This window comes from Protobothrops mucrosquamatus, unplaced genomic scaffold (assembly GCF_001527695.2).
Source record: "Protobothrops mucrosquamatus isolate PMUCROS unplaced genomic scaffold, P.Mucros_1.0 scaffold39, whole genome shotgun sequence".
NCBI lineage: Eukaryota > Metazoa > Chordata > Lepidosauria > Squamata > Viperidae > Protobothrops > Protobothrops mucrosquamatus.
Window position 1 is genome coordinate 2,093,234 of NW_015386421.1, and position 25,410 is coordinate 2,118,643.

At 34.8% G+C, this 25,410-nt stretch overlaps 1 protein-coding gene across 7 annotated transcripts in view; it reads right to left on the reverse strand.

Moving 5' to 3' along the window:
- The window catches only part of ST3GAL3 (ST3 beta-galactoside alpha-2,3-sialyltransferase 3), a 168,056-nt gene that overhangs the window by 74,873 nt on the left and 67,773 nt on the right, over positions 1-25,410 (reverse strand). For 5 of the 7 annotated variants that reach the window (XM_015811360.1, XM_015811356.1, XM_015811359.1 and 2 more), the window contains one exon: positions 23,750-23,842. The exons of the other annotated variants lie outside the window; for them this stretch is intronic. In XM_015811360.1, the coding sequence (XP_015666846.1) occupies positions 23,750-23,842 (93 nt within the window). The remainder of the gene's footprint in view (positions 1-23,749; positions 23,843-25,410) is intronic. 7 annotated transcript variants of the gene reach the window in all.

Sequence of the window (25,410 nt, forward strand, 5' to 3'; positions counted from 1 at the left end):
CAATCCTTCACCAGTTCTGTTTCCGAATCCAATTCAACCAATACACCATAAATTCTTTTTATATGAGCTTGAGATTGATCTCTAATCTGTTTAATCAAATTCACATCCTGTACTGTAATACCAAGTTTTTGATCCAAACTCCACCTCATAGACAATTGGCTATAGTAAAACCATGAGTATTCAATATTCTCTTGTTTCAGATCTCCCAGAGATTTAAGTTGCCAATCTTGTCCTACCGGCAAAAGTAATTCTTTATATGAAACTTTATCCAGTTTAACTCCCCTAGATATCCCCTCTATCATCTGTCCTGGACTTGTCCAGATCGGAATCTTATAATTTAATCCGTAATAATATTTCTTCCAAACTCGAAGCAAGGCATTTCTATTGCTACTTATTTTTAAAGATTCTGAACATCATAAAATGTTCTTGTGGTCAATAATTCTTTGGAATACAGGTAGTCCTCATTTAATGATGGTAAGTGGGATAGGAATTTTCATTGCTAAATGATGCAGTTGTAAAATGCACAACTGGAAGCCTCCCTTCTCTCTTCAACAATCCACTCCCATCCATAGAAGAAAAACAACCAGCTAGATATAGGAAAATGTGCATTAACTGTAATGGCAATCACATGACTGTGGGGCTTTGCAAACATCATAAAGTTGCAAACTTATTTTTTCAGTATTGTCGTAACTCGAACAGTGGCTCAATGAGCCACTAAATGAGTGATTGGTAAGACTACCTGTAGTAGTCTTATAAATCAGAAAGTTGTACGAGAGACTGCAATATAAAACTTAAAGACTAAACTAGCTTGGTATGATAGAATCTGATATAAAAACTCCTATAAGCCCCTAAAATGTTGGTAAAACAATTGCACTACAGATGACAGCCTCATATTATATACACCAAAGTGGAGAATTGAGATCAACATTTGACTTGAGACAATCAATAACAGAAGTTTGCACATAAAAAGAAAGCATTAAGATTTGACTACACACTTAACACAGAAATAATAAAATATCTAACATTCTAGTTGTCACTGGAAATTCCATTTACTATAGTACTCTTTTTCATTATTTCTCAGCTTGATGTGCAAAAGGATTAACTAGCCTAACTTTTAAGAAATTACATAAAATAGAAACACAAAAATCAAGAAATCAATAAAAAAATAATATAACAATAAAGAGAAGGAATGTTTTAGTTTTCTTATTAATTTGAGAAAATTATGTAACTTTCTTGAGGACAGACCCAATTTGAGCAGATATTTTTTAAGCATATAAAATGTATTCTTGGGGACACATTTATGCTACAGGTAGTCCTTGACCATTCGTTTAGTGACCGTTCAAAGTTACAATGGCACTGAAAAAATAACTTACAACTGGTTCTCACTCTTACAACCAACACAGCATCAAAATTCAAGTGCTTGGCAACTGACATATATTTACCATGCTTGCGGCGTGATCACCATTTGCGATCTTCCAAGCCAGCTTCTGGCAAGCAAAGTCAATGGGAGCAGCTGGATTCGTGCATGATTCACTTAACAACTGCAGTGATTCACTTAACAATGATGACAAAAAGGTCATAACCTTGTTTAACAACAGAAATTGTGGTCTCAACTGTGGTCGTAAGTCGCGGACTATCTGTATACATGAGCAAAATGTTCTGTTATCAATGGTTCCATTCAAGGAACCACCAAGACCTCAACAATAGCTAAGAAGAAGTAGGGACAAAAAAGTGCTGGGCTAATAGGCGGACATGTTAGCCTACTACCTGTGGAGAGAAAGAAAGACTGGGCCAAAGCAGACTACTCCTACTTCCCTGCGTTTTAAACTCTTCTGGATTATGTCTCAGCAAGAACAACCAAAATATTCTAGGATTCAGAACAAAACACATTGTCATGCATACTCTCAAATTTTCATTAATTTTAAAAAATGTTATTTTGACCTTCAAAATCTGGCCATGAAATTTATTTAAACAAAACTAAAACCATTGCCAGTTAAATTAACTGGTATACGTATTCTAAAGTATGATGCATTATGACTCTTCTTTCCTAAAATTTCATATCTACCTAATGGCTACATTTATTATCGCCTCTAAGTATTTGTTTTCAGTTCCCACTATTTCTTTGTGGTTCACATTTCTATATTTTACCTCTTTCCAAGTGACTTTCAGAACAGTTCATTTTCTACATCTCATTAAAATTGAACTTGTTTATTCATATATCTTCTTTACCAAGCTTTTTCATTCAGACGTTGCGTATGAACATAATTCCCCTTCCCAATTTATTTCCTCTGCTGAACTCTTCAATTTCCAGCCATGTTCCAGACTTCTCTCAATATTTCAGCTCACAACAGATTTCAATATTGTCATTAACACCAACATTCCTCCAAAATTGTAACAGACAGGAGTGGCATGCCAGCAGTTCCATCTGCTAACCTTGTTGCATACCAGGAGTTAAAAATAAGCCTAATAGTGGGAATTGCTGAAATCACATTTCCCACTGTGATAACTTTAACATTCTATTTCAGGCTTTCAAAACCAGTTTAAAGCAATTTGTCAACCAGAAGGAATACTAAAACAGTGATGCCATCATAAGATCTTTTTACTTTCCAAGCCTGGCAATCACTGTTACCTCATGGCTGCTGCCAATATTAATATTCAATGGTACACCTATAGATCTAGGTTCTTCTTTCTTATAACAGAACTATTATCTTCCCCCTACTATGATATAAGTAAATCTGGGCGGAACTCATCCATTGCCTTCTTGCAGTAAAGTGCATGTTCCAATGCATTGAATAGAAACAACAGTTCTCCAGGTCCTTGTAATCCTGGACCATTCCCTTGGATAGAGAATAAAAATATATCTGGAACACAGAGCAACATAGACACTATTTTAATTGGGTTGAAATTAGATGCTACAACTGATGTTCAATGCATGCAAATAATAGAATAATGCATAATTTGACTTAATCTTGTACTATAGGTTTTCATGCAACAAGGCAGTTGAACTACTCCTGCTTGTTGATATGGCTTCAAAGAAGTCTGTTAATACAGCTCCAAACAGAATAGATCAAGGGATGCAGAAAAGAAAAATAATATCAAAGGGGGGAAAAATCTTACTTCTTGATCTAATAGAAGAACACAGCCTGTCATAGCTCCAAAGGGGAAGAGATTTCCAAGAAATTATGGAAAAACCAGCAAAAAAGCAGCTTTTGTTTTTATTGTTGGAAAGAAGAAACTGGTATTTTAATACTCTTTGAAATTTGCAGGAATAGATGATAACTATAGTACAACTGCCATAACAAAATATAATGCTTTTTGAAAGTTGCTGAGATTGAGAAACATGATTCTAGATTTTAAAATGAAAAGCAAAGATATTATGTTTGCAGACCTTAGCAAATTAATAGAGTGATAAAAACAATATTTCACTGGGTTAATTTAAAAAATGTCCCCAAATGGGAAGTCTATGCAACAAAGAGGTAAATGTAATTATAAAATGAAACATAGTGAAACAAAACATTGTAACTTCACATATATGAAGTAAGTCTGAGATAGTACTGATTGATTAGGGGGAAAAATCTTAGTCTCACATGGATAGTTCAGTGAAAATACTGACTCAGGATATGGTAGCCCTAGAGATAATAAATGTATGTTAATGATTATTATGAAAGAGCTTAAAAACAAAGTACAAATATAATAAAAAATGTATCATATTATTATATTTGAAATATTGTCTAGAATTCTGGTTTGGGGGCCTGAAAAGTGATATTAAAGACGAAGTATATAAAAGGAGAACTAAAATAATTAAATGTTAGTGCCAGCACTCTATACAGGAAGATAATTATATCTGGGAAATATTAGTTTTGATCAAAGGCTAGAAAGGAGAAATACTGTAAGAAAGATCCTTAAGAAAAGGATCACTTTTTATCATAATTCTGGGATTCAAAGCCATCAGATCAAACCGAATGGAGAAAGTCATTGTTTCTTTAATATATTTTTACCTCTGTGCAGAATAGACTCTTCAGTAATTCTGGTCTAAGGTAATCAATTATGCTTTCATCATGCTGAATATTTTCTGTCATCTCTCTGAAACTACTAAAAAACTTTCTCATTTTAAGAAAGGCAATCATTGATCTTCAGGCCTGATTGCCCAGATTGACTAAATAAACAGTTTTTATGGATCATATCACAGTTATTAATATGGATCCACTTTTGAATGTGTTAGGCCTGGCTTTGATTTGATTTGATTTGATTTGATTTCTATAACCATCCATCTGAATAAGTGACTCTGGCTGGCGTACATAATTTTATTTTTACACGTAACAATTATTTCAGCTTTAAGAATAATATGGAAAATAATGTCAAACTTCTTTCCCTCCAGATACCTAAGGTTATTTTATCTAATAAAATCAGAATGTCTACAAACACCCTAAGAAATCTATCAGAGTATTTATGTTCTCTCAGGTACAAATTCTGCCAAGTATTTTATTATCTTTTGTACTATGCACCAAAATCTCAGTCTGCATAATATTAAATCTGACGAATATGAAACTGTCTCTCTCAATCATTCTGGGAAGATTTCTCCCACCATTCCAGAAGTTTCTAAGAAACGTCAAAGAATTTTTCAAAAGCAAACTAGATTTCATTTTTAAGTGGTCATATTTTTAAAGATCAAACATTTCAAAAGGAAATATGGAATTCATTTCCATGTGAAAAGGACAGTTGATTATGTGGCTGCATCCTTCTTTTCCTCAGTGAGTGTGGGAATCAAGATGGTAAGGGAAACTGGAAATGATAATGTCCAGCAACTGTCAACAAGCTGGCACACATGCAAATCTTGAACATGGGAAAGAGAATAAAACATGGCACAACTGGGACTTTGTTATATCTAGTAACAAAGAGATGACTTAATAGAGTATAATGTACAATTTTGTTTAATTGTTTCACTTAGGTCCTGCTGATATATTCCAGTACAAAAAATACTATAAATTAACTGGGAAGCAGGAGAAAAGCTTATAATATTAATGTATCCCAAAACTCCCTGATGCTAATTTGATATTAGAATAACTTACATGTGAATAATAAATTAGAATTGGATGTACAATGTTAAGGACCTTTTCCAGGATTTTCTTCCAAAAGAGCTTCACCACCTTTTCCTTTCCTGAAATGACCTACTCTTGACTGAGTCACTATTCAACAGTACAGGTCTATACAAGCTGGTAAGGAAGTAGAAAGTCTTAGTACAAAATTTAGCCTGTGGCCCTGATACTGTTTATCTTTGCACAGATAATATATGAACGCATGCCTACACCCAACAAACAAATATGGGATCCATTTGAATAAAAATGTTCTTGTTTTAATTTGTTCAAAAAAGGCCTTTCTATACAGAAAATCTAAAACTATTTCTGCTTAACTGAATGCCAGATACTTATTGCCAGATACTTATTGCCACAGCTGTTGAAACTTTTAGTCTGCATTTCCATTCAAATCAGATGAAACAATATTAAATGGGCTTTGTGATTTCATGTATATATTTTATAACAGCCAGACAGCATCCAAGATTTACCTTTAAATAGCTTTTCAATTCTAACAATAGCTACTTTTCAGAAGTATAAACAAAATTATACCACAATTTCATTCCACAGTGAGGAATTGTTTCTGCTAAGGAGAAATCAATCTAAATTAATCCAGATAGAAACTGAACATGTGAAAAAAAATGAGATGACAAGAGGAGCACATATCCAAGATGCTGAAATGAAAAACATCTAGCTACTAGAGTGCTCTTGTAATTTTTTTATTTTCACTTCTATACTATCAGATTAATTTTTATTAATTACTGGTCCCTGGGTACAATTGTATACAACTAATTTCCAAACAAGAAACAGAAAAGAGAATGAAGGAATAAAGAATGAATTCTGGCAGGCAGACATTGTTTAAATGATTCAAACAACAAAGAATAAATGATCTCATACAACTTTAAAAAGGGGGGGCTGAAATAGATCATGTAAGTAATGACAGCATTATTAACAAATTAAGTTCCAGGTACAGTCCAAACAGACATGATGATTTGAGTTGGGACTCAAAAGATGAAAGTATAGCAGATCACCCCACCTACAACAATGGGAGCCAAATTCCCTGGGGACATTAAATATAAGGGTTTTCGCTTTTGAAGCAGCTGCAACATGCTGGGTTATAGCATTTACTCTGAAAGCTGTCAGGCAGAAATTTCTAAAAATGAGATTACTGATTTTGTGCCTAGGCAAAATCTATCCATTTTTGATTACTTAACAAAAAATAAAAGTGAAAATGAATTCATTGAAAGAATCCATTGATATATTTACTCCATCCTTTTATAATAAATTAACTCAGATTGCTGAAGCAGAAAACTGAGTCCAAAATGACCAAGTTGTTGTAACCCAAAGAATCTATAGCTGAATCTACTGAGAAAAGGGAACAAACCTCCCCCAAACCCTCCCCTTTGACTTTTTCAACACAGAAGGGTTGAAAATCAAAACAACCTTATTTTGCAAAGTAATAATTTACAAATCACCTAAATGATTACCTACAAATCACCCTTAATAAACTCAAGAGTCACCGATGGAGTTCAATGAAAAAACAGTTATTCCCTAAGTCAGTTATTTCAATGTCGTTACTATGCAATTGACTTACATTCAGTGGAGTGGCTTCCTAGTAAGAATGGGCAGTAAGTGAACATTCAGTGGAGTGGCTTCCTAGTAAGAATGGGCAGTAAGTGAATCGTATTGACATTCAAGCAGTCTATAATTCCAAGTATGCTTTTTAAAATGAAGCCTATTCTGGCCACTTCCCTGATATTTCCAAGGCATGGATTTTGTGAGACACAGAGCTTCCTGCTTTTCAAATCAAGATGCTGCCAGTACTTTAAATGAGAACCATGGATGGATGCTGCTGCTTCTGCTAGTTGCAAAGATAACAAACCAGCCCTGTACTTGAGAGAAGCTTATTCAGATAAGCAATTTCAAGCACAGAGAGGAGGACAGATTGCAGCTGAGTGGCTCAAGGCAGAATTAACTGACACCTTTGGAGCCTCTCCAAGCTGTGAGCAGGAAGATTTATTGAAGAAGCTAGATTATCTTATGCAAACTTTAACCACAATGCCCAAGACGGCTGCCCCACTAATTGACTTGGTTTCTGTGCCCTATACAGAAGCTGGAAAAACAGTATTAATATGAGTTGATCTCCAACACCCCTGGAAGACAGGCAACTAAACAACCAGTTTGTATCATTGAAGGTCTGAACACACTACCAGGAGATGCAAATTCAGTCCCACAAAGTGCAAAGTTGTGGATCTATCTTAATTTTATTATAGGGCAGTTGGAAAGCCCCACCCTTGAATATAACCCCCACCCCACCCCTAGTGTTTCCCAGGAAGCATCTATAACAATACTCTTAACATTCAACTAGTATTACTTCCCTAGCCTTCATTTCCCTCAGTATAGTTTGATTCTTTTCTCAGGACTTACACACTTTCTTTTCTTAAATTATCATATTGCCTTATGAGTAAAATGATCTAGTTATCTTGCTCCTTCAAAAAAAAAAAGGGCTAACACCTTGCAAAGTATTGTTGAATAAAAATCTGGTTCCTATATATGTTGCAGGATAGGTTTCTTTCTCTCACTTTTGGTATTTCACACCAAATTTAATCCTAAATATGATGCATAACAAGCTGGATTTGTGACCAATAGCTGTGACAGTTTTATTATTATTTACCACATTTTATCCACTGAGCTGCATGTGGTTTTATCTAATAATAATTGATCCACAATTTATTTTTTGCTATGAGACCCTGATGTGTTGGAACCTCTTTTGGCTATCACATCTTGTAATTGTTTCAAACAACAATCTTCTCATGTACTTGACCAGGCTGAGGCTTTTTGTGCATTTTAAGAGTCATAATCAAAATTATCATTTCCCCAATCTTTTTCAATATCCCTCTGCTATAATTATTATAATGTTTGTCCATATGTTGCCAGGTAGATACTGTATAGCTATCAAGTGTTTCACTATAAATATATGAGATTGCTAGAGGAGTTACAGAGTTTGGAATCTGAAATTAGAAGAAACAAATAAAAGGAGGGAGCATATAAGACAAAGTCTTGTCAAAAGACCTGTAAGAATAAAGCACAAAATAAGGAGAATGGAGCAAATGTAAAGTGCTTATAAAATTACTGGATGAGAATAGAATCCAAATTCTGGTAAAGAAAAGACAAAACCTCAAAATAGCTGAGTTTTAAAATTTATTTATTTAAAACATTTATATGACCACCCGTCTTATAACAAACTCTGGGCAGTTCCCAATCAAATTATTAGGCTTAACTCTATAAAGAGCCTATAAAGGGTTTAAAATTTCACGTCCTGTAAATCTTCTGCAGTTTCAAAAACATTGATGTTGCTCTCTCTAACATTCCATTACTGACAAAATATAGACTATTTGTATAAAAGTATGCTATTACAATAATCCAAGTGTAGGTAAGTGAAAAACTCGCAAGAAGTAAAGTTTAAGTTTATAACCTTATTAATGATCATTAGGCCACTATCATTTAATCCATTTTCAATTCTATAGAAGGGGGGGGGGAAACAATATCTCACTCCCAACCTTTTGTGAGAACTTAATGCTGACTTATGTGCAACAATGATGGTTAAAAAAAAAAAAAGATCCTTGCAAGTACTGTAGATCTCCTTAAAAGGCAAATAACCACACATACATGTCCAGCATCAGCACATTCATGTGGTAATGCTCAATATTATTATTGCTAGTTATATTAGTAGATGTAGCAACTGTCCCTTAATATGACAACTGATAACTCAGCATTCATTTTTAATTTAGAAAGAAACATAAAAGGACATCTTTTCTATTGATGTGAAGCCCAAGAATATTCAGAAAACGAAGCTCTGATCTTTAAAAGATCACTGTTATCCTTTATTATTCTTTTTCTGCACACAAAGACATGAGCCGAATAGTATGTTCCTTCAGGGCAAGATAAACCTCCCTTCAACAGATTGAGATGGTAACCAAGATAGGATGTTAAGCTATGATCAAACATGAGAACATTTTCAGTGCTCCACAATTATTTTTATTTCCTGAAGACACCCTCCAAAATATCTCTTTAATGCATTTCATTCAAAGTTCAAAGCATTGTGAAATATAAATATAGAAAATTAATAAGTGAAATCCAGAAATAAAGTACTTTTCTCCATGGCCATCTTTGCACTGTCAAGAACTTTGCACTGAATTTTGATCACGTAACCATGGGGATGCTGCAACAGTCCTAAGTGTGAAAAACAGTCATAAGTCACTTTCTTCAAATGGTCACTAAATGAACAGTTGTTAAGTCAAAGACTTTTCTGAAACAATGATCTAAGCCAGTGATGGCGAACCTTTTAGAGACCGAGTGCCCAAAAACTGGCTCCGCCCCCAATCCACCCCCCCTGCCCTGCCTACCCACAGGACCACTCACCGCCTCCAGGGCCCGCCACAGATCGCCCAGGCAGCCCAGCAGTGCTATGGTGGTCACACCCTCTGCCCGCGCCCTGCAGCATCAACTGCATGATGGGGTGTGAGGGCAGTCTTGTCTATGCTGCCTGGCTGCCATGTCCTTGGGTGCACTGCTCCATGTGGGCCACGCTTGGGGGCGACTCTCCTTCAGGGGGACTGCTGGAAAGGAGGGGGTCACGGGGAGAGGCAAGGCTGGGGCAATGGCACATGTGCCCGCAGAGAGGGCTCCGAGTGCCACCTCTGGCACCCGTGCCATAGGTTCGCCATCACTGATCTAAGCCTATGGTCAGCTTTCATTCTACTTTGCTTCATATCAAGATTCTGCTGAGGAAGACCCTACTTTCATCAAGAGCTACTGCATGCTTTTATCGTCAGCCTTTTATTTAGTGTCATCTGCTTTAACTCCCTTGGCCAGATCCCCTGCACTGTGGCCTATCTTCCTCATTATTAGTTTCATGTTGGCCCACATTCCATGCCATAGATAATGTATTGTGATGCTCTTGTTTGCAGCAAGACTAATGGGGTTTGTAGAAACTCTCCTTATAAAAAAAAATTGTAATTAACAAAGAACTATTCATAAATTGCCTTAACCATTCCAAAGGTTTTAGCTAATGGAAATGGACAATTTTCTTCCTTTTAATTGGGCCCATGCAGCCCGTTGCCTTCATAAAGAAAAAAAATACTTTGTAGAATATGGGGTGTTCCCACAGGAATTCTCAGTAAAGTAGCTGCAACTTTTCCTTCAATTGCATAGGTGTGGTCTACAGCTGCAGAGCAATTCTGGGGAAAGCAATCCTGGTTTCTGAAGTTGCCAAAAGCTATTCTATGCATGCCCAGAAGCACCTTTTTCATTTTCAATCCAAAGAGCTGTATAGTCCTATTTTTACTTATATTAGTTACTTTTTTCTATATTCAAATCTTTGAGTGAGCATTTACTTAATATTATACGTAATTTCAACTTTAGACCTAGGTAAATTACAGAATGTGCAAATATTTTCTTCCATAGAATAACACATATGAAAAATATTAAGCCAGAATGCCAAATGCATGAATCCTTTGCATTCCAGTATAATTCCCTTCATATGTATTTCTTCATGAATGAGAAAATATCGGAATCAGATCTAAAATACCTGTCTCGTTTTAAAACTGTGCCAACATATCCCCTGCAAAGCAAATCTGAAGAATCAGACCCTTTTCCTTACTGAATCCTTTTGAAAGTTTTGATTCATAGGTTCAATTTTCTTGATAACGCTTGTTATTTATTGACTGTTTGATTACATGATGCAGACGTAATAAAGCTAAGGGCTATTTCTGGCATTTCCAAGGGACATGCCTAAGCAATGGAAGGAAGGATAAAGAGAGATGATGAAACGTTTATTAACTAGAATAGGTCCAAAGTGAAATGTTAACTAGAATAGATCCCAAGTGAAAAGTAGCACTTTGCATGCTTTTCAAATTGAAGTGATTTCCACTATGAAAATGGATTTCAACCATAATGTGGTATACAGTATATAGTGTTAATGATTTAAATGGCTTTCTGGTTAAGCTAAAGAGAGTAGTGGAAAGGACCAAATCATTAGCAAGGACCCTGTTACACAGTGAACATGCAATCGGTATCATTCCTCATGATCTTGGTTACCATCCAAAGCAGGAGGGGTATGGGAGAAAAGAAGAAGAAGAATTTGTCCCACCAGATAGGAAGAAAGACATCTCCCAGAGAATTTCTGCTGTAGGCCACCTCTTTCCAACGATACAGTATCTTTTGCCCTGGTGACTGGAGTACAAGGCACTGTAGGATACTTGTGTTGATTGTCAGCGTCTAGGAGAGCTTGTTGGTTGAATTATCATTTAGGAATGACCAAGAGCAAATAAGTGAGAGTATCTACCAGTGTAGGATCATTGTCAGGAGGTAAAGGACTATGAAGAGTATGTGCGCAGGAAGTACCAGTCTCAAAGCAAAGTTGAAGAATAAGTTAGATGTCATCACTGTCCAGAGTCATTACAAAGTTGAGTGGCTTTATAAAACTAATAAAAGAAAAGTAATACAAAAAAGTTCCCATCTTCTTTGTTAACATATGTAATAGAATGCTGATTATTAGGTGGACACCTATGTTGCTGGGCACTGGGTGATGAATAGCTGGGAAGCATTGTCTCTGAGATGAAGCTTGCTAATTCTTGTGGTTCCAATAATTAAGTAGTGTGATATTCAGAATTTAATGGTAATATCTTCCAAGTAGAAGGTAACGGTAATATCTTCCAAGTAAATCTGCTAATAGGGGTATAGTCCAATTTCTTCAGCTATAATTTTAAAGTTTTGAACTTTGCCCACTAGATTATCTGTTTTTGTATATATTAAAGAGGACTTTGCCCTGAAAAGCTAGCTCTTTAATCCTCTTTTGCTTCTTGGTTTAAACTGGAAGAGCAGAGTCGAGTTTCAGAAGAGGCATAGCAATCACTATAGTTTTTTCCCCACATTCATTGTGTCTAGCAGTGCTGATCTGTTGCTTGGCCATCTGGTGGCTTTGGCAAGCAACATATGAACAATATTCTTCTTATGCTCAGCAAGAACAGTGACAATAGGGGCTAATGTTTCCCTTGTGAATTGCTGATATTTGGCAAGGTCCTAAAGGATAACAGTTTCTGCCCATGTTATCTCCCTTCTTTATCAATTGGTGCTGTATGATGGACCAGGGTGATGATGTTCCCACTACTGAAGGATTTGAAAGATGACAAACAAATAAATTCCATCTACTATCCCTAACCATGAAGTAAGACAAATAAGACTCACCCATATTTCCTTATAACCAAATGAGAACCAGCCAGGGAATAAGGCAAAAGTGTCTTACCAACAGCCTAAGAATCAACTGACATAGCAAAAGAGTTTCACACATGAAAGGGTTCAAAAAGCAAGGTCCAAAATTAGACCTAGATTCAGATAGTGAATGCTAGGGAACAAGACAAGAGTTGTCACTGCTGATCACAGGAGCATACCTGGCAAAATCATTGTTTCTGGACTATTTCCAAATAATCAGTTTTATATGTCAGGCACCCATCCTAACTAGCTGAGTTCAGCCTGTAGAAACCAAGATAGCTCCCAAATGTATCTTTATTTGCAAGAACCCTTTACCTGAAGTTTCACATTTATTGTGTATTCTCACTTCTATACTTTTGTGGATCTGTTAGATTCAGGTAGGTCAACAATCTACTCCTTCCTCAAAGCCCAGTTTAAAATCTTCTTTTGGAATCAAGGCACTCCATGATTAGCCACACCGCAAAGAATTTATTTAATAAGTTTATTATGGTGTCTGATAAATTTTGTGGTTATTATTTTCATTTATGTATTTATTTAGAAAATTTATAAAGGCACCCATCTACCAGAATGTCCATACTGAAGTAAAGTCATGAGATCAAGTTCATTTGAGAGCAGAAAGAACATCTATTTTTCCTTTAGTGAGAACTAAACAAAAAGAATGAAAGACAATCAAACATTGAAATAATATACAGAATAGCTATTAGCAGGCTTTGAATCCACATACCAACATGTAAATTCTATGTTTTTAAGTTTTAATTTAATCCGACATCAATATGCATTTAGTCTTATCCAAATCAGCACAGCTGCAATGAAAGAGGGAGAAGCTATCATGCCCTTCTATGTGTGACTTTCTCCTTTTGTGTCCCTATAGTGCCCATGTGCAGGGAAATCTTTTGTCTTAATGGAAGCTTTTGGATACCTGTCAGTTGTTATTTCTGCATGCAGAGATAAAAGAGGAACAAACATCTCCTGGCTGGATATCTTTCTAAAATGGTTGCAGAGGCATGAGAGGGTCTTGTCTTCTTGTAAAAATGTGGTGAGAAAGGGTATATCTATGGTGACAAAATGCAAATCTAGAGGCACCATTCCTTCCCAGCACATTTAGTTGTAACTGATGAATTGTATCTTTATTGTGGTCTCCTCACAAACTTGGGAGATATTTTCTGAAATCCTAAGATTTAGGATTACAGGCAGAACCAGGGGCAAGTGATGGTTTCCCTTCACTTCACCTATGGGGACTGGACCCCTGCCCCACATTTGGAGCAAACAAAGTGTATTTTCCTGACATAATTCAAACCTAAGAAATGCCTATTTGAGAGGTTCTTTCACTTACAAATAACCATTTTAGATGCTAAACAGCAAAAATAAAAAGCCATGAAAAGCAAAAAAGGAACATCACCAAAGACAAGTGAAATTCTCCTGGAGGAATGATTGATTTAGTAATCAAAAATGACCTCAGTTTCTGTTTCCTTCTTTATTGAGTTAACAGTAAAGAATAACAACTCTGTAGTTACACTACAAAATATTTAATTCATGTTAGGTATGAATCATTTCAAATAATTTTATTGTTTTGCCTTATTCACAGGTAGTGACAATTGTTTATGAAATGTATATATATTGCAAACAGCTGCCAATCTGAAAAAGGCAATAACCTCAATAAATGCATAATTATATACATGTATACCTATATACATGTACAGGTGCACATAAATTATCTTGAGTAATAACTGATGATAGAATTGCTGTAAGTGGTTTTGGCTAATCCTTTTTAAAACGTATGTACATTAGTTGCCAAAACCACACTTGGCAGCAGTGAGTTCGGTGATAAGTAAGTATAGCGTGAAGCAATATGTAGAACATTACTTTCTGAATGACTTTGTTAATGCTATGAACAAAGAAACATGAAGATGATTGAAGCAATCCAGTTCAGTCTTTTTCCAAAGGGAGCCAGGTAAATATTTATAGGAACTTTCTAAGGCGAGGATGAGGGCAACAAAAACTTCACAACTGTTTATCCCCTGGAGCTCACATTTTGATATACTTGCATCAAACTTAACTTTTAGCACTCCTATCCACCTCTTGCTTATAAGTTTAAATAAATCTTATGACTTATGTAATTTGCTTTGCTGTAAAGACTTCACCTACAATATGGATTTATTATACAGTTTTAGTGTGATTTTGAAAAAGTCCACATATACAAGTATCCCAATATGAATTAACAAAATAACATTCCCACCAATTAAAGAAGAACACATTCACAGTTAGGGAAATGTGCCAGAAATTACCTAGGTACACACTAAAAGTCTGAGTCACTGTGACATGAAAAATACAGAACTATAGGAATTTGGACAATATGTGTTAAGCTATTTTTTAAATAGTAGATTACCTTCTCTACCTCTTGACCTTTTCTTCTTTCCATGTATACTCAGTTTTCAACCTCTCTTGTGTTCTAGTACCTTGGAATGGGGTGGGGGATGATTTACAAAGACATAAGCCTTGTACATGTCTTACACATGGCCCACTAAAGAGAACAAAAAATGGAATAGCAGAATGGGAGGCTAAAAAGAAAAGAAATGGGAAATAAGATTTTCTTTAAGAAATAAAAGCAAGAATATTGTAATTATGGATCACAGTCATTCCTTGTTATCACCGATTCTTTATGGGATACAGCAAGTATATAAAAATGGTTGTCTGAAATTGTCTGTGAAGTTTATCAAAACCTATGATATTTATTCATTTATGTGTCAGTTGATCAAGCAGACATGTAGAGATTATCTAAGCTATACAAAAAGGCAGAGAAATTGAAATAGTAACATATTTTATTCTCCTAGGCTCAGAAATTGAAAGAGATGGTGATTGTGGCCATGAAATAAAGAGACCTGCCACTTAGTAGAAAGACTATGATAGATCTGGACAAAATATTACATTGCAGTAGCGTCATATTGACAGCAAAAATTTCTGTCATTGAATTGTAACATATGGCTGTAAAATGTGGAGAAGAACAAAAAAAGAAGTCTTTGAATTGTGGTGCTGTGGGAAATTGTTTGAGAATAACCTGGACTGCAACAAAAATAAATTATTCAATACCAGATCACATAAAACCCAGTTTGTTGACTGCCAAGTGCTAATAATGAAAATTATTTCATTAAAAAGCTTAAGCATAAACATTGTAAAGGCAAGGAATATTGTAGAAGACATTAATGAAAATGACTAAAGACAATAAAAAAGGCCAATGGAACTAATGACATTACTATGACCTTACAAGAACTCAAAGACACAGTTATTGACAGACAATTCTGGCAAAATAATGTTTATAGGTCATAAAGATTGGAAGTGACTGAATAGCTGAACAACAACAAGGGAAGTCATACAGACTGTCTAAACATCAAAACAATAAAATGTTTAACAAAGTGTACAGGGTGGAAATCATGCTTAGACTTATTAATGTTCATGAAGATGTTAGCAATTAAGATGTCTACAATGATAAACATGAGAATGTAAAAGAGAAGCAACACTTGAGTAAAGATGTCAAATATGTCTTCAAAGGGAATGGCTGAATCACCTGTCAAGTCAAAAGTTCAGCCAATGAACTCTGAAAAGAGGCAAAATATTCAGCCCAACCACCTAATAGACCTGTAGGGGATCATTTGGATCTTTTTTTTTTTTTTTTTTTACTACTGGGGCTCTCTAAACATTTTTGAATCATGGTGACCTTTAAAAGTAAAATTTTGAAAAACTGCCAACACATATTAACATATCCTAAAACACAATGTTGGGAACAAACTGTACTCGGAAAAGGGGGGGAAAAACCAAACTCTAGATCAAGAAAACATTTTTGCTGGAAAAATTGGCTAATTGAATTCAGAGGGTCAAGAGGGCTAACAAGAAAAGGGATAATTTGCTACATGGTGGCAATGACTTAAGAGCATGTCTGATCTAGGAATGAAATAAATTGCCAGAACAGAGACTCGTACTTTTACTGACAACCAGGGTCCTAGCATTTTTCATAAAGATAGATAAATCCACAATCTAAAACTCATGTGTTACAATTATGTCTGAACTGGAGTATAAATAGTACATACCTAGATTTATATGCTTACACATTTCAAGGAAGATCGAATTTATTGCATTATTCCAAAGAGATCATTATGAATTGCAATGACACAAGTAGATAGTTTAATAGAAACATTGTATCTACTTTATTGAGTCATAGCAATGTGGACTAAATCTTTCCTTAATGCTTTCATACAAACACAATTTTATTTCCCAGAAATATAACAATGTACCCACTTGAATCATCTGACTATTTATGGCAAGTATCTTAAGTCTTATTTATAGCTTCTATTTTCTTGTAGTTTCTTACAATGGCATAAAGAAAACAAGGTTCTGATTTTTCCAAGCAGTATTTATTTTTGTTAAGAAACATGCAAGATATTTCCAAAAAAGGCAAAGAAAGGAAGAGGAGAGGTGTCTACAAATAAGATCAAGACTTTTCTCCCCTAGTCCAGTATCTGCAAATGTGTGCATTTTCCAGGAGTTTTTGATAACTTGCCTGACAGCTAGAATATGAATGCTCTAAATATATAATTAAAGACAAAACAGTACAGAAATGTGGCCTAAACCATATAGAACACTGTATACAAATGAAGATAAAATTTTCTCCCAGTGTGTGATCTAAAAACAGGACAATATATCAGGTCACTAAGGAGCCAGGAAGGATATATTTAAGAAATTATTTAACCTCTGAGAAGAAACAGAGAAAACATCCATGAAAACCAAGAGGCAAAACCAGGCTCTGCTTGAAAAGGAAACATCCACAAATGATTTCAGTCCTGTTTTCACTGTGTGAGAAAAGACACCCAATTACAAAATCACAATCCAAAGGTAATTTTCCATCTTCCTTTCCCCACCCAACAGTTTTGTGAGACTTTAAGGTTGCTGTCCAAAGTACTTGAGCTGCAATTGAAAGAACAGGCAGACAAGATCTGAATGAAATCTGGAGCATTCAACTGACAAAGCCCTCAACACATACATGAGCAGGACAATTCAATTTTGTTGTGCATTTCTACCAGATCAACTCATTGCAACTCTTACTGGGAAGAGTCTGCAATATTTATACAATGAGAAACATTTTCCTCCCACCCAAAAATATATATATTTTATGATTTAATGAATATTTAATTTAAGCAAATGCATCTATGATACATTATTAATGGACTGCATTTCAACTGATAAACCAGGCATCCAAATTTATTTATTAGATTTCTATCCCACCTTTATTACTTTATAAGTAACCAAAGGCAGCAAACATGCACAATATTCTTTCCTCCTCCTATTTTCCTCACAACAACAGCCCTGTGAGATTTGTTGGCCTGAGACAAAGAGTAACTGGCCCAAAGTTCCAGCTGGTTTTCAGGCCTAAAGTTCGACTAGAACGAATAGTCTCCTGGCTAGCACCTTAATCACTACACTGGCTCTCTTATGACTTGGGAGAAGAACCAAGGCTATACACATACATTCGTGTAACTTAAAGTCATCATAGAGTAACAGCTTTCCCTAATTCTCCAGAATAAAAAAAAATCATAGGGTTTTTGGACCAATTCAGCATAGTAGAAAAATGTTCCTTTGACCATGAAATATTCTTGCTTCCATTTTTTCATTCATACAAGATCTCTTTTCTTCACAATATATATCCTCCAGACTCTATAAATAATTTGGGCGGAATATGATCATTATTGGTTAGCAGTAATAGCTTGCCATATCTATGTTATATTCATCCTCTAGTTCTAACAGTACAGTCAGTCACTGTCATATTTTCTCTTATGGCAGAAATGTAGTTATCTTCTCTACATTTCTGACATAAGAGAAAATATGACAGTGACTGACTGTACTGTTAGAACTTACAACTAGAAATTAGGTGGAAAATGTTAGTTGATGAAATAAGGGTACGAATCTTGAAGCTTTGGAGTAATGACTTTCCCCTTCCTCTCTACAACCATATACATGCAGGCATGGCTGTGAAAGAGGGAGAGGAAAATAAACATGGATTCCCTTTGCCACTTCTAGCATTTTCCAAGATCTGGAAATCCCAAATTTTAAAATTTATATAGCTAGAATTGGGTGGAACAAACTCAGGACCTACAGGAGATTATCTCCTGACTAGAGAATTTTTCAAAGTGCCCAGCTATGGGCTTACACCAGGCATTTCACTGATCTAATTAATCTTTTCTCCTATTGAAACATCATGGAAAATTAAAATTAAAAATCATCCAGAAAGTAAATATAGGGGCACAAATATCCTTTAAACGTCATTCCCACCCCACTAGGCTGTAGCTAATGAAATCTTTAGTTTATCTGAATACTGTTCTATTAGAGTACTTCATACTGGATGAAATTTTGGGGGCTCTGTTCATACTTATTTTGAATATGAATTTCATAATGCACAGAAGCTTTGAAATAGATTCTAGTTAGCTTTAATAGTAGTGTGACTGCTTAGGAAAGCCATTAGTTGGGACACTGGCTTGTGCAGTTGGTTGACCATTGTGAGAAAAAACTGCTGGACTAGGTGGGCCAGGGATCTGATCTGGCAAAGTACTAATTATGTGTTTATGTTGTTATGTACCATGAACACTTTATTGTTATGATTACAACTGAGAGTCTCTTTTGTGAAGTAGGTAAAGTATTATTTAGATACTTTAGATATTACGCTAGGAGGCACTTCAATGTTTCATTTAGAAATTTCAAGTATATTACAAAATCTTTTATATTCATAGTCAGGACATCTAAACTTTTCTACTTTTATATGAAGAAGAGAAAATTGAAATCTAAGAGAAATATCTAGATCATTCAGAGTTTACAAGAGAGAACATATGTGTTCTGAGGACAGGGTGCTATAGACCAAATCGTAAATTTTATCAAACTGTCAAAATGGATGAAACTACTCAATGTCACACAAATCAAGATAAAGTTAGAATTTAGGAGTAGGTGGTAGGTGAGATGAAATGCTTATATACAGTTTATAACATCTTACAGCAACAACGTAGAGTTTTGAGAAGTATGAACTTCCATTTGTCATAACAAAGCAGAGTGTATTTTAAATACATCAAACCATGATTGGTATCTTTTGTCTGAGAATGTCATTTAATCAGCTTGACTGAATATATAAAACAATACAGGAAGCTTCTGGCCATAAAATGAAAATAAAATAAATAAAAATAAAAAGCCATAAAATAAAGAAAATATGTTTGTATTAAATTTCACTTTTAGGAGATAATGATTCAGAATCTGAAAAAAAATCCCTTCCAAGTTAAATTTTTAGTTCAAATTAGGCATATTTTTCTACTTGTTATGTGTACATTTCTCAGTTATAATCACAACCATCAGCGAAAAATGCAATAAAAGCACAGACTTTCTTTTAATTTCTGATTCTAGATATGCCTTCCAGACTAAACAAACCCTGATAGGCATTTCACAGAACATCCACATTGTCTAATATTTGCTGTAGAGAAATATTTTATAAGCTTCTTGCAAAAGACCAGTAGGAAACGTCTACATTGCAACATCCCCTAGACATAAATGGAGGCCTGCATTTGGCTGAATACTTTTACACTGAAAATGTATAGTCCAATCTTGAACTATGGCATAGACACACCAATCACTTTATTACAAGCATTTATCTGTATGTACTTATAATCACTTAGCAGGTTCGAAATGCTCCAAATATTATTATAACCGAAAACTTGGTTACTCTTTTCTTTCAAATCTATACTATTTTTTCAAAAGTGAAATGATCATAAATTTATATAAAGTCTTTCCCTATAATTATATAAGCCTATTACTGTTTATTTTCAATTCCCTTCCTAATGGCTCTAAGCAGAAATTTGCCTATTATAGTACTTCAACACTAAACTTTGTTTTCATTTTTTCATAAAGCCATTCACCATGATTTCAATTATTACCAGCTTAGATTCTTTATTGTATATTTGTAACAATGTTCATCCACTTGCTCTTGCTAACACTGAATTGCATTTACTATTTGGAGCCCCGGGTCCCCAGTGAAGTTGGCTCTTTTTTATGCATTTGGCAATTTCTTTTAAATTTTACTATTCTTATACAGGTAGCTCTTGACTTATCACCACCATTGAGCTCCAAATTTCTGTTGCTAAGCAAGACAGTTGTTAAGTGAGATTTGACTCATTTTACAACTTTTCTTGCCATAGTTATGAAATGAATCACCGTAGTTATTTAGTATTATGTTTGTTAAGTGAATCTGGCTATCCCATTGATTTTGCTTATCATGGTGTTGCAAAAGGGGATCACATGACCCCGGGACATTGCAACCGTCATAAATATGAGTCAGCTGCTAAGCATCCGAATTTTAATCACGTAATCATGGGGATGCTGCAACGGTCATAAGTATGAAAAATGGTCATAAATCACTTTTTTGATGCAGTTGCTTCAAATGGTCACTAAGTGATCTGTTGTAAGTTGAGGACTACCTGTATTTGGTATCATATGCACATATGACCACCTCATTACTCATTAATAACTTTATTTATATTCGTATTAAATGATTATTGGGCTATTTCTTACATATCTCTCCAGTGAGAAAATAGGGCATTTTTCCTAATCTTTCATAGAATAAATCTACACTATATTCCAATTAAGCTGAGAGTGAGGAAGAGTTCCCACATACATTATAAAATGGATATACTATATCCAGATTAAGTTAATTAACTAATGGTCTTTTAAAATTAATATGTTACTTTCCAATGATATACTACCTTCTAGATCTTTATTTTTGAGGATTTTGAGGAAACCAATTAATGTGGGAGACAGAAACCTTATTTCTATACTCTGACCTTGAAAAGTTTATATACTTGCTGGATAAGACCACCCTGGCAAATCTAGATAAACAGAGTGTAAAACATCACCATCAAAATACTAATTGACTACCCCAAGGGATCTTTTACTAGCATTTTAAAAAATAGTTAAGACTTTGCAAGTCAACTCTATTCATTTTGTGAACCTGGTAAATCTTCAACTTTCCAATAATTTATCAGCCAGTAAAAGATAATATTTTACACTGCCTGCATTTCCTTCTGCTACAGTCATCAAATAAAAACATAATGCACTTATGGTTAAGGGGTCAAATTACTCTGCAGGAAATGGGAGAACAGAAAGCAAAAAAGGCTTATGAATGGTTGCACAGTCACTTCTTTTTAAATATATTTAAGATTTTGACAAGGGTAACAAAATAGCAAGCTGGCACTTTCATATTAACAAAAATAATGAATAGTTGTAACAAATTCTGCTAGTTCAGTGAGGAGGTGTTGAGTTAATCTGTGTAGATAACAGGAGACTTTGAATTTAAGAGCGTTTATAGCAATACAGCTGTCATTTCATGCTTATGGAGAATATTTGCTAATATTGATGAACTAAAGAAAAAATCAGAATCATGAAGTTGCAAAAAGCTCATGACAAGGAATATAAGAATAAATGAAGAAATATAATTTAGAATAGATTCTGCATATCTTAATATGGTACATCAAATTGAAACTCCAATAGTATATTATCTTGTGCAACATTTGTCTTGTTCACCATATATCCATTTATAAAAGGAACAGCTATTACAGTCAGATCAGAGAAGGCTTGCAGGGCATATAATAGAATATTTTATGATTGAGAAATTATAATCTACAAAGTGGTACTCATGGTTCTCAGCAATAACTGTTGTTGTGGTCCTCAGTAATATTGTTATTGTTGTTATCAACCTTAATCTTTTCACTTTAGACCTCTTTATTAAAGTATATGGATGATAGTCTCCCACACTGTTCGACTATGGATTGATAGCCAGATGTTTTCAACTTCTCAGTTTAGGGACAAAAGACAGTGACTAATCCTAAATCACCCCTACTGCTTTTGTGTACTGTACAAGGAGAACTACAACCTGGATCTCCCTTATTCTAACCAGCACCTTAATCACTATAGCACACTGGCTCTCAATTGTGTTATATGAGCGTGGAAACAAAACAAAGCAACAAAGAAGGGACATCAAAAATCTCTAGATATCGCTAAATAGATTTATTTAGATTTCAGAGAACTAAAAGGGCTTTTGTTGACAGCAGATCCAAATGTTTCTGTGTTCACTAGGAAAACCAGGAAACTGACAAAAAAAGACAAATAAAACTATAAAAAATAATATGCTGCTATCATAGACCAGAAATGCCACGTGAAAAAGCAGTTATACAGCAAATGTTCTCCCAAGGAAACTGTATGTTGGAAAACATCACCAGTTGAGAATTGTACATTGGTATGTAGTGACAAATGCTTTCAGGCTCTTTCTTCAAGCTTAGAGAAGGGCAAAAGACACTTATTGTGCTTGGTCCCTTACACCAGGGGTGCCCAACCCCCAGTCCATGGACCAGTACCGGGCCGCAGCATGCCAGCAACCAGGTCGCACAAAAAAGCAAAGCCCCATCTGAGGGATGCAGGCTGCACACAAAACTACGCACCCTCCAATCTGCGGAAAATCTTCTCTCCACAGAAACGGTCCCTGGTGCCCAAAAGGTTGGGGACCTCTGCCTTACACTACAGAGTAATCACATAGACCTGGAGGTCCTTCTCATAAAGCACAGAAAGCCAGACTTATTTTCAGACAAAGGTCAACAGCTGTTCTACCACAGCTGTTCTTACATGACCCCCCCCAAAAGTTCAATTCAACAAATGGAAACATAGCACATTAAAATTTCACTAATTTCTGACACAACCCATTCAATGAATGAAAACCCTTTTTTTGCCCCATCAGGTTCTTTCACACAATACCTGGTATCATATAAAGGAATTCATTGAAAAAAACATTGAATATGATCAGATAGCATCGTTGAATTAATTTCACAATTTAGAAACATTTAAAATGGTCTGTGAAAATGTCAATTTTTACTCCTAGTGACCTCACAGATCTAGGCATACAATTTTCTTGACAAAAATATGAAATGTTTTGCTATTGCCTTCTATCACAATTTTTTGTTTAAAACATTCCCAGTCAAGTCTATAAAGTTGATCCAACTCTGGCTAACATTTTCAAGATCAGCAGAGGATGCTACAACCTGCTGAGATTAATTATGATATCATACAACAAAGTTTAAGTTTAATATATTGTATGATATATTTAAGTTATACAATAAAATCTAAAATCCCCAACTAATATGATTAGAACATATGGGAAAGTATAGATAAGATGAAAAAATATCTCATTTAGTCGTAGTCATTATGTACATATACTGTTCCTTGTTTGTTTTTGCGTTATCTGAAATTCATTTTAATTAAGGTGAATATTTCATCACATATTTCGGACATTATTGTAATTGAACAGAACTGGGTTATTACAAAGATTGGTCACTTACTTTGGAAAGATGGCAGTCATCAAAGCAGAAGCATACCCAGGCTTGCAAACACCCTCTGAGATATTACCATATTTTGATACTATTTCTGGAGGCCTGTAAAAAATAAAAGTGTTATGATCATCCTAAGAAATAAATGAAAAGTGGATCAACTAAATCCTTTTATCATTAGCTTTTCTGAATAGCAGCAACAGGAACAGAAAAGTCTTATGAAATTAAAATAGGATGTCATCAAATTGTACCAGGTGGCTTCTGGTATGTAGTGTATTTCCTTGCCATTTTGGAGTTTGGACTCCAAAAATATAAGGAAAAATATTACCTTTTTGTTCTGGAGTTACTATGTAATACTATATTACTATGTAATTTTATTACTACATAAACTAGTAAACTATTACTGTGTTACATTTACTATTATTTATTATTATTTATATGACTACAGTTTGACCGTTCAATTCTCAGCCTTCCATCCTTCCAAGTTTTGGTAAAATGAGGACCCAGATTGTTGGGGGCAATATGCTGACTCTGTAAACCGCTTAGAGAGGGCTGTAAAGCACTGTGAAGCAGTATATAAGTCTAAGTGCTGTTGCTATTATGTAAATGTTACAATGTAATACTAGAACCCTACAGTAAATCTAACTAAGTTACTATAAATTTCTTCCACCTACTGTGAAAATGGAGAGGTTGTATACCATAACTCCAACATGATTTCCTTTAATCATTTTCTAAGAGCTCAGTCTCTTTCACAATCAGTGGATATATAAAAAGACTGAATTTATATTCCAATTGAGTACAGTTACTATGGTGAAAACAGCTATTTCTGACAGCTTCTTTTTCTAACTGTAGTCTTCATATAGTCAAATAATGAAGGCCTAACTTTCCCCAAATTTCAATGCAAAATTTGAATATAAACAGTATTATTCATATAGAGGATACTGTTTAGAAAAAATCTGCTTCTTCATAGTATTCATGCATGACAGAGGAGCCCAAAATTTCAAGCCTGCATTTCCCAAACTGGTACTCTCCAGATATTCCAGCACATCTAAACCACATTTGGACAATGCAAATGCAAGTAATGAGAAAGTCTGAAGTTAAAATTTAAACTATTCTTAAGATTGTATTCTTCTTTAAGATTTGGCCTTGGATACTTCTTTTATCTATTTATCCTTATATATACTGAGGAGACTGTTTAGACTTAAACAACTGAATTTAAGATATTGGCTAAAAAAAAAACCACCTCTTGTATTTGTGTTTCCTTTCATTCATGGCAGTCTGATTGTCCCATATGAGGAATGAATAGCCGGTCTGGCAAATAAAGACACAATTATATACAAAGTCTCAAGGTCAGAGATAGACTTATTGAACTTTTCTAAGTATAATAAATAGTTCATATTCTGAGGTGTCACAAGCAAAAATAGGTTTGCAGCCAACCACAACTACCAGTACAGTTACTGAGAATTATCACATACCTCATTTTGGCCACAGACTTGATCTGTCTTTTATGTTTCTCATTCTATGTTGTTTTATCCATTTGGGATATTTATTTGCCTGGATCTTTTCATTACTAGACATGATAATGATATGGCCAACTGGGAAATTCATAGCCACCTTGAATATTAGTGAATAGTTACAAACCTCGATCAACAACATGCTTCAGAAGAAAAAAC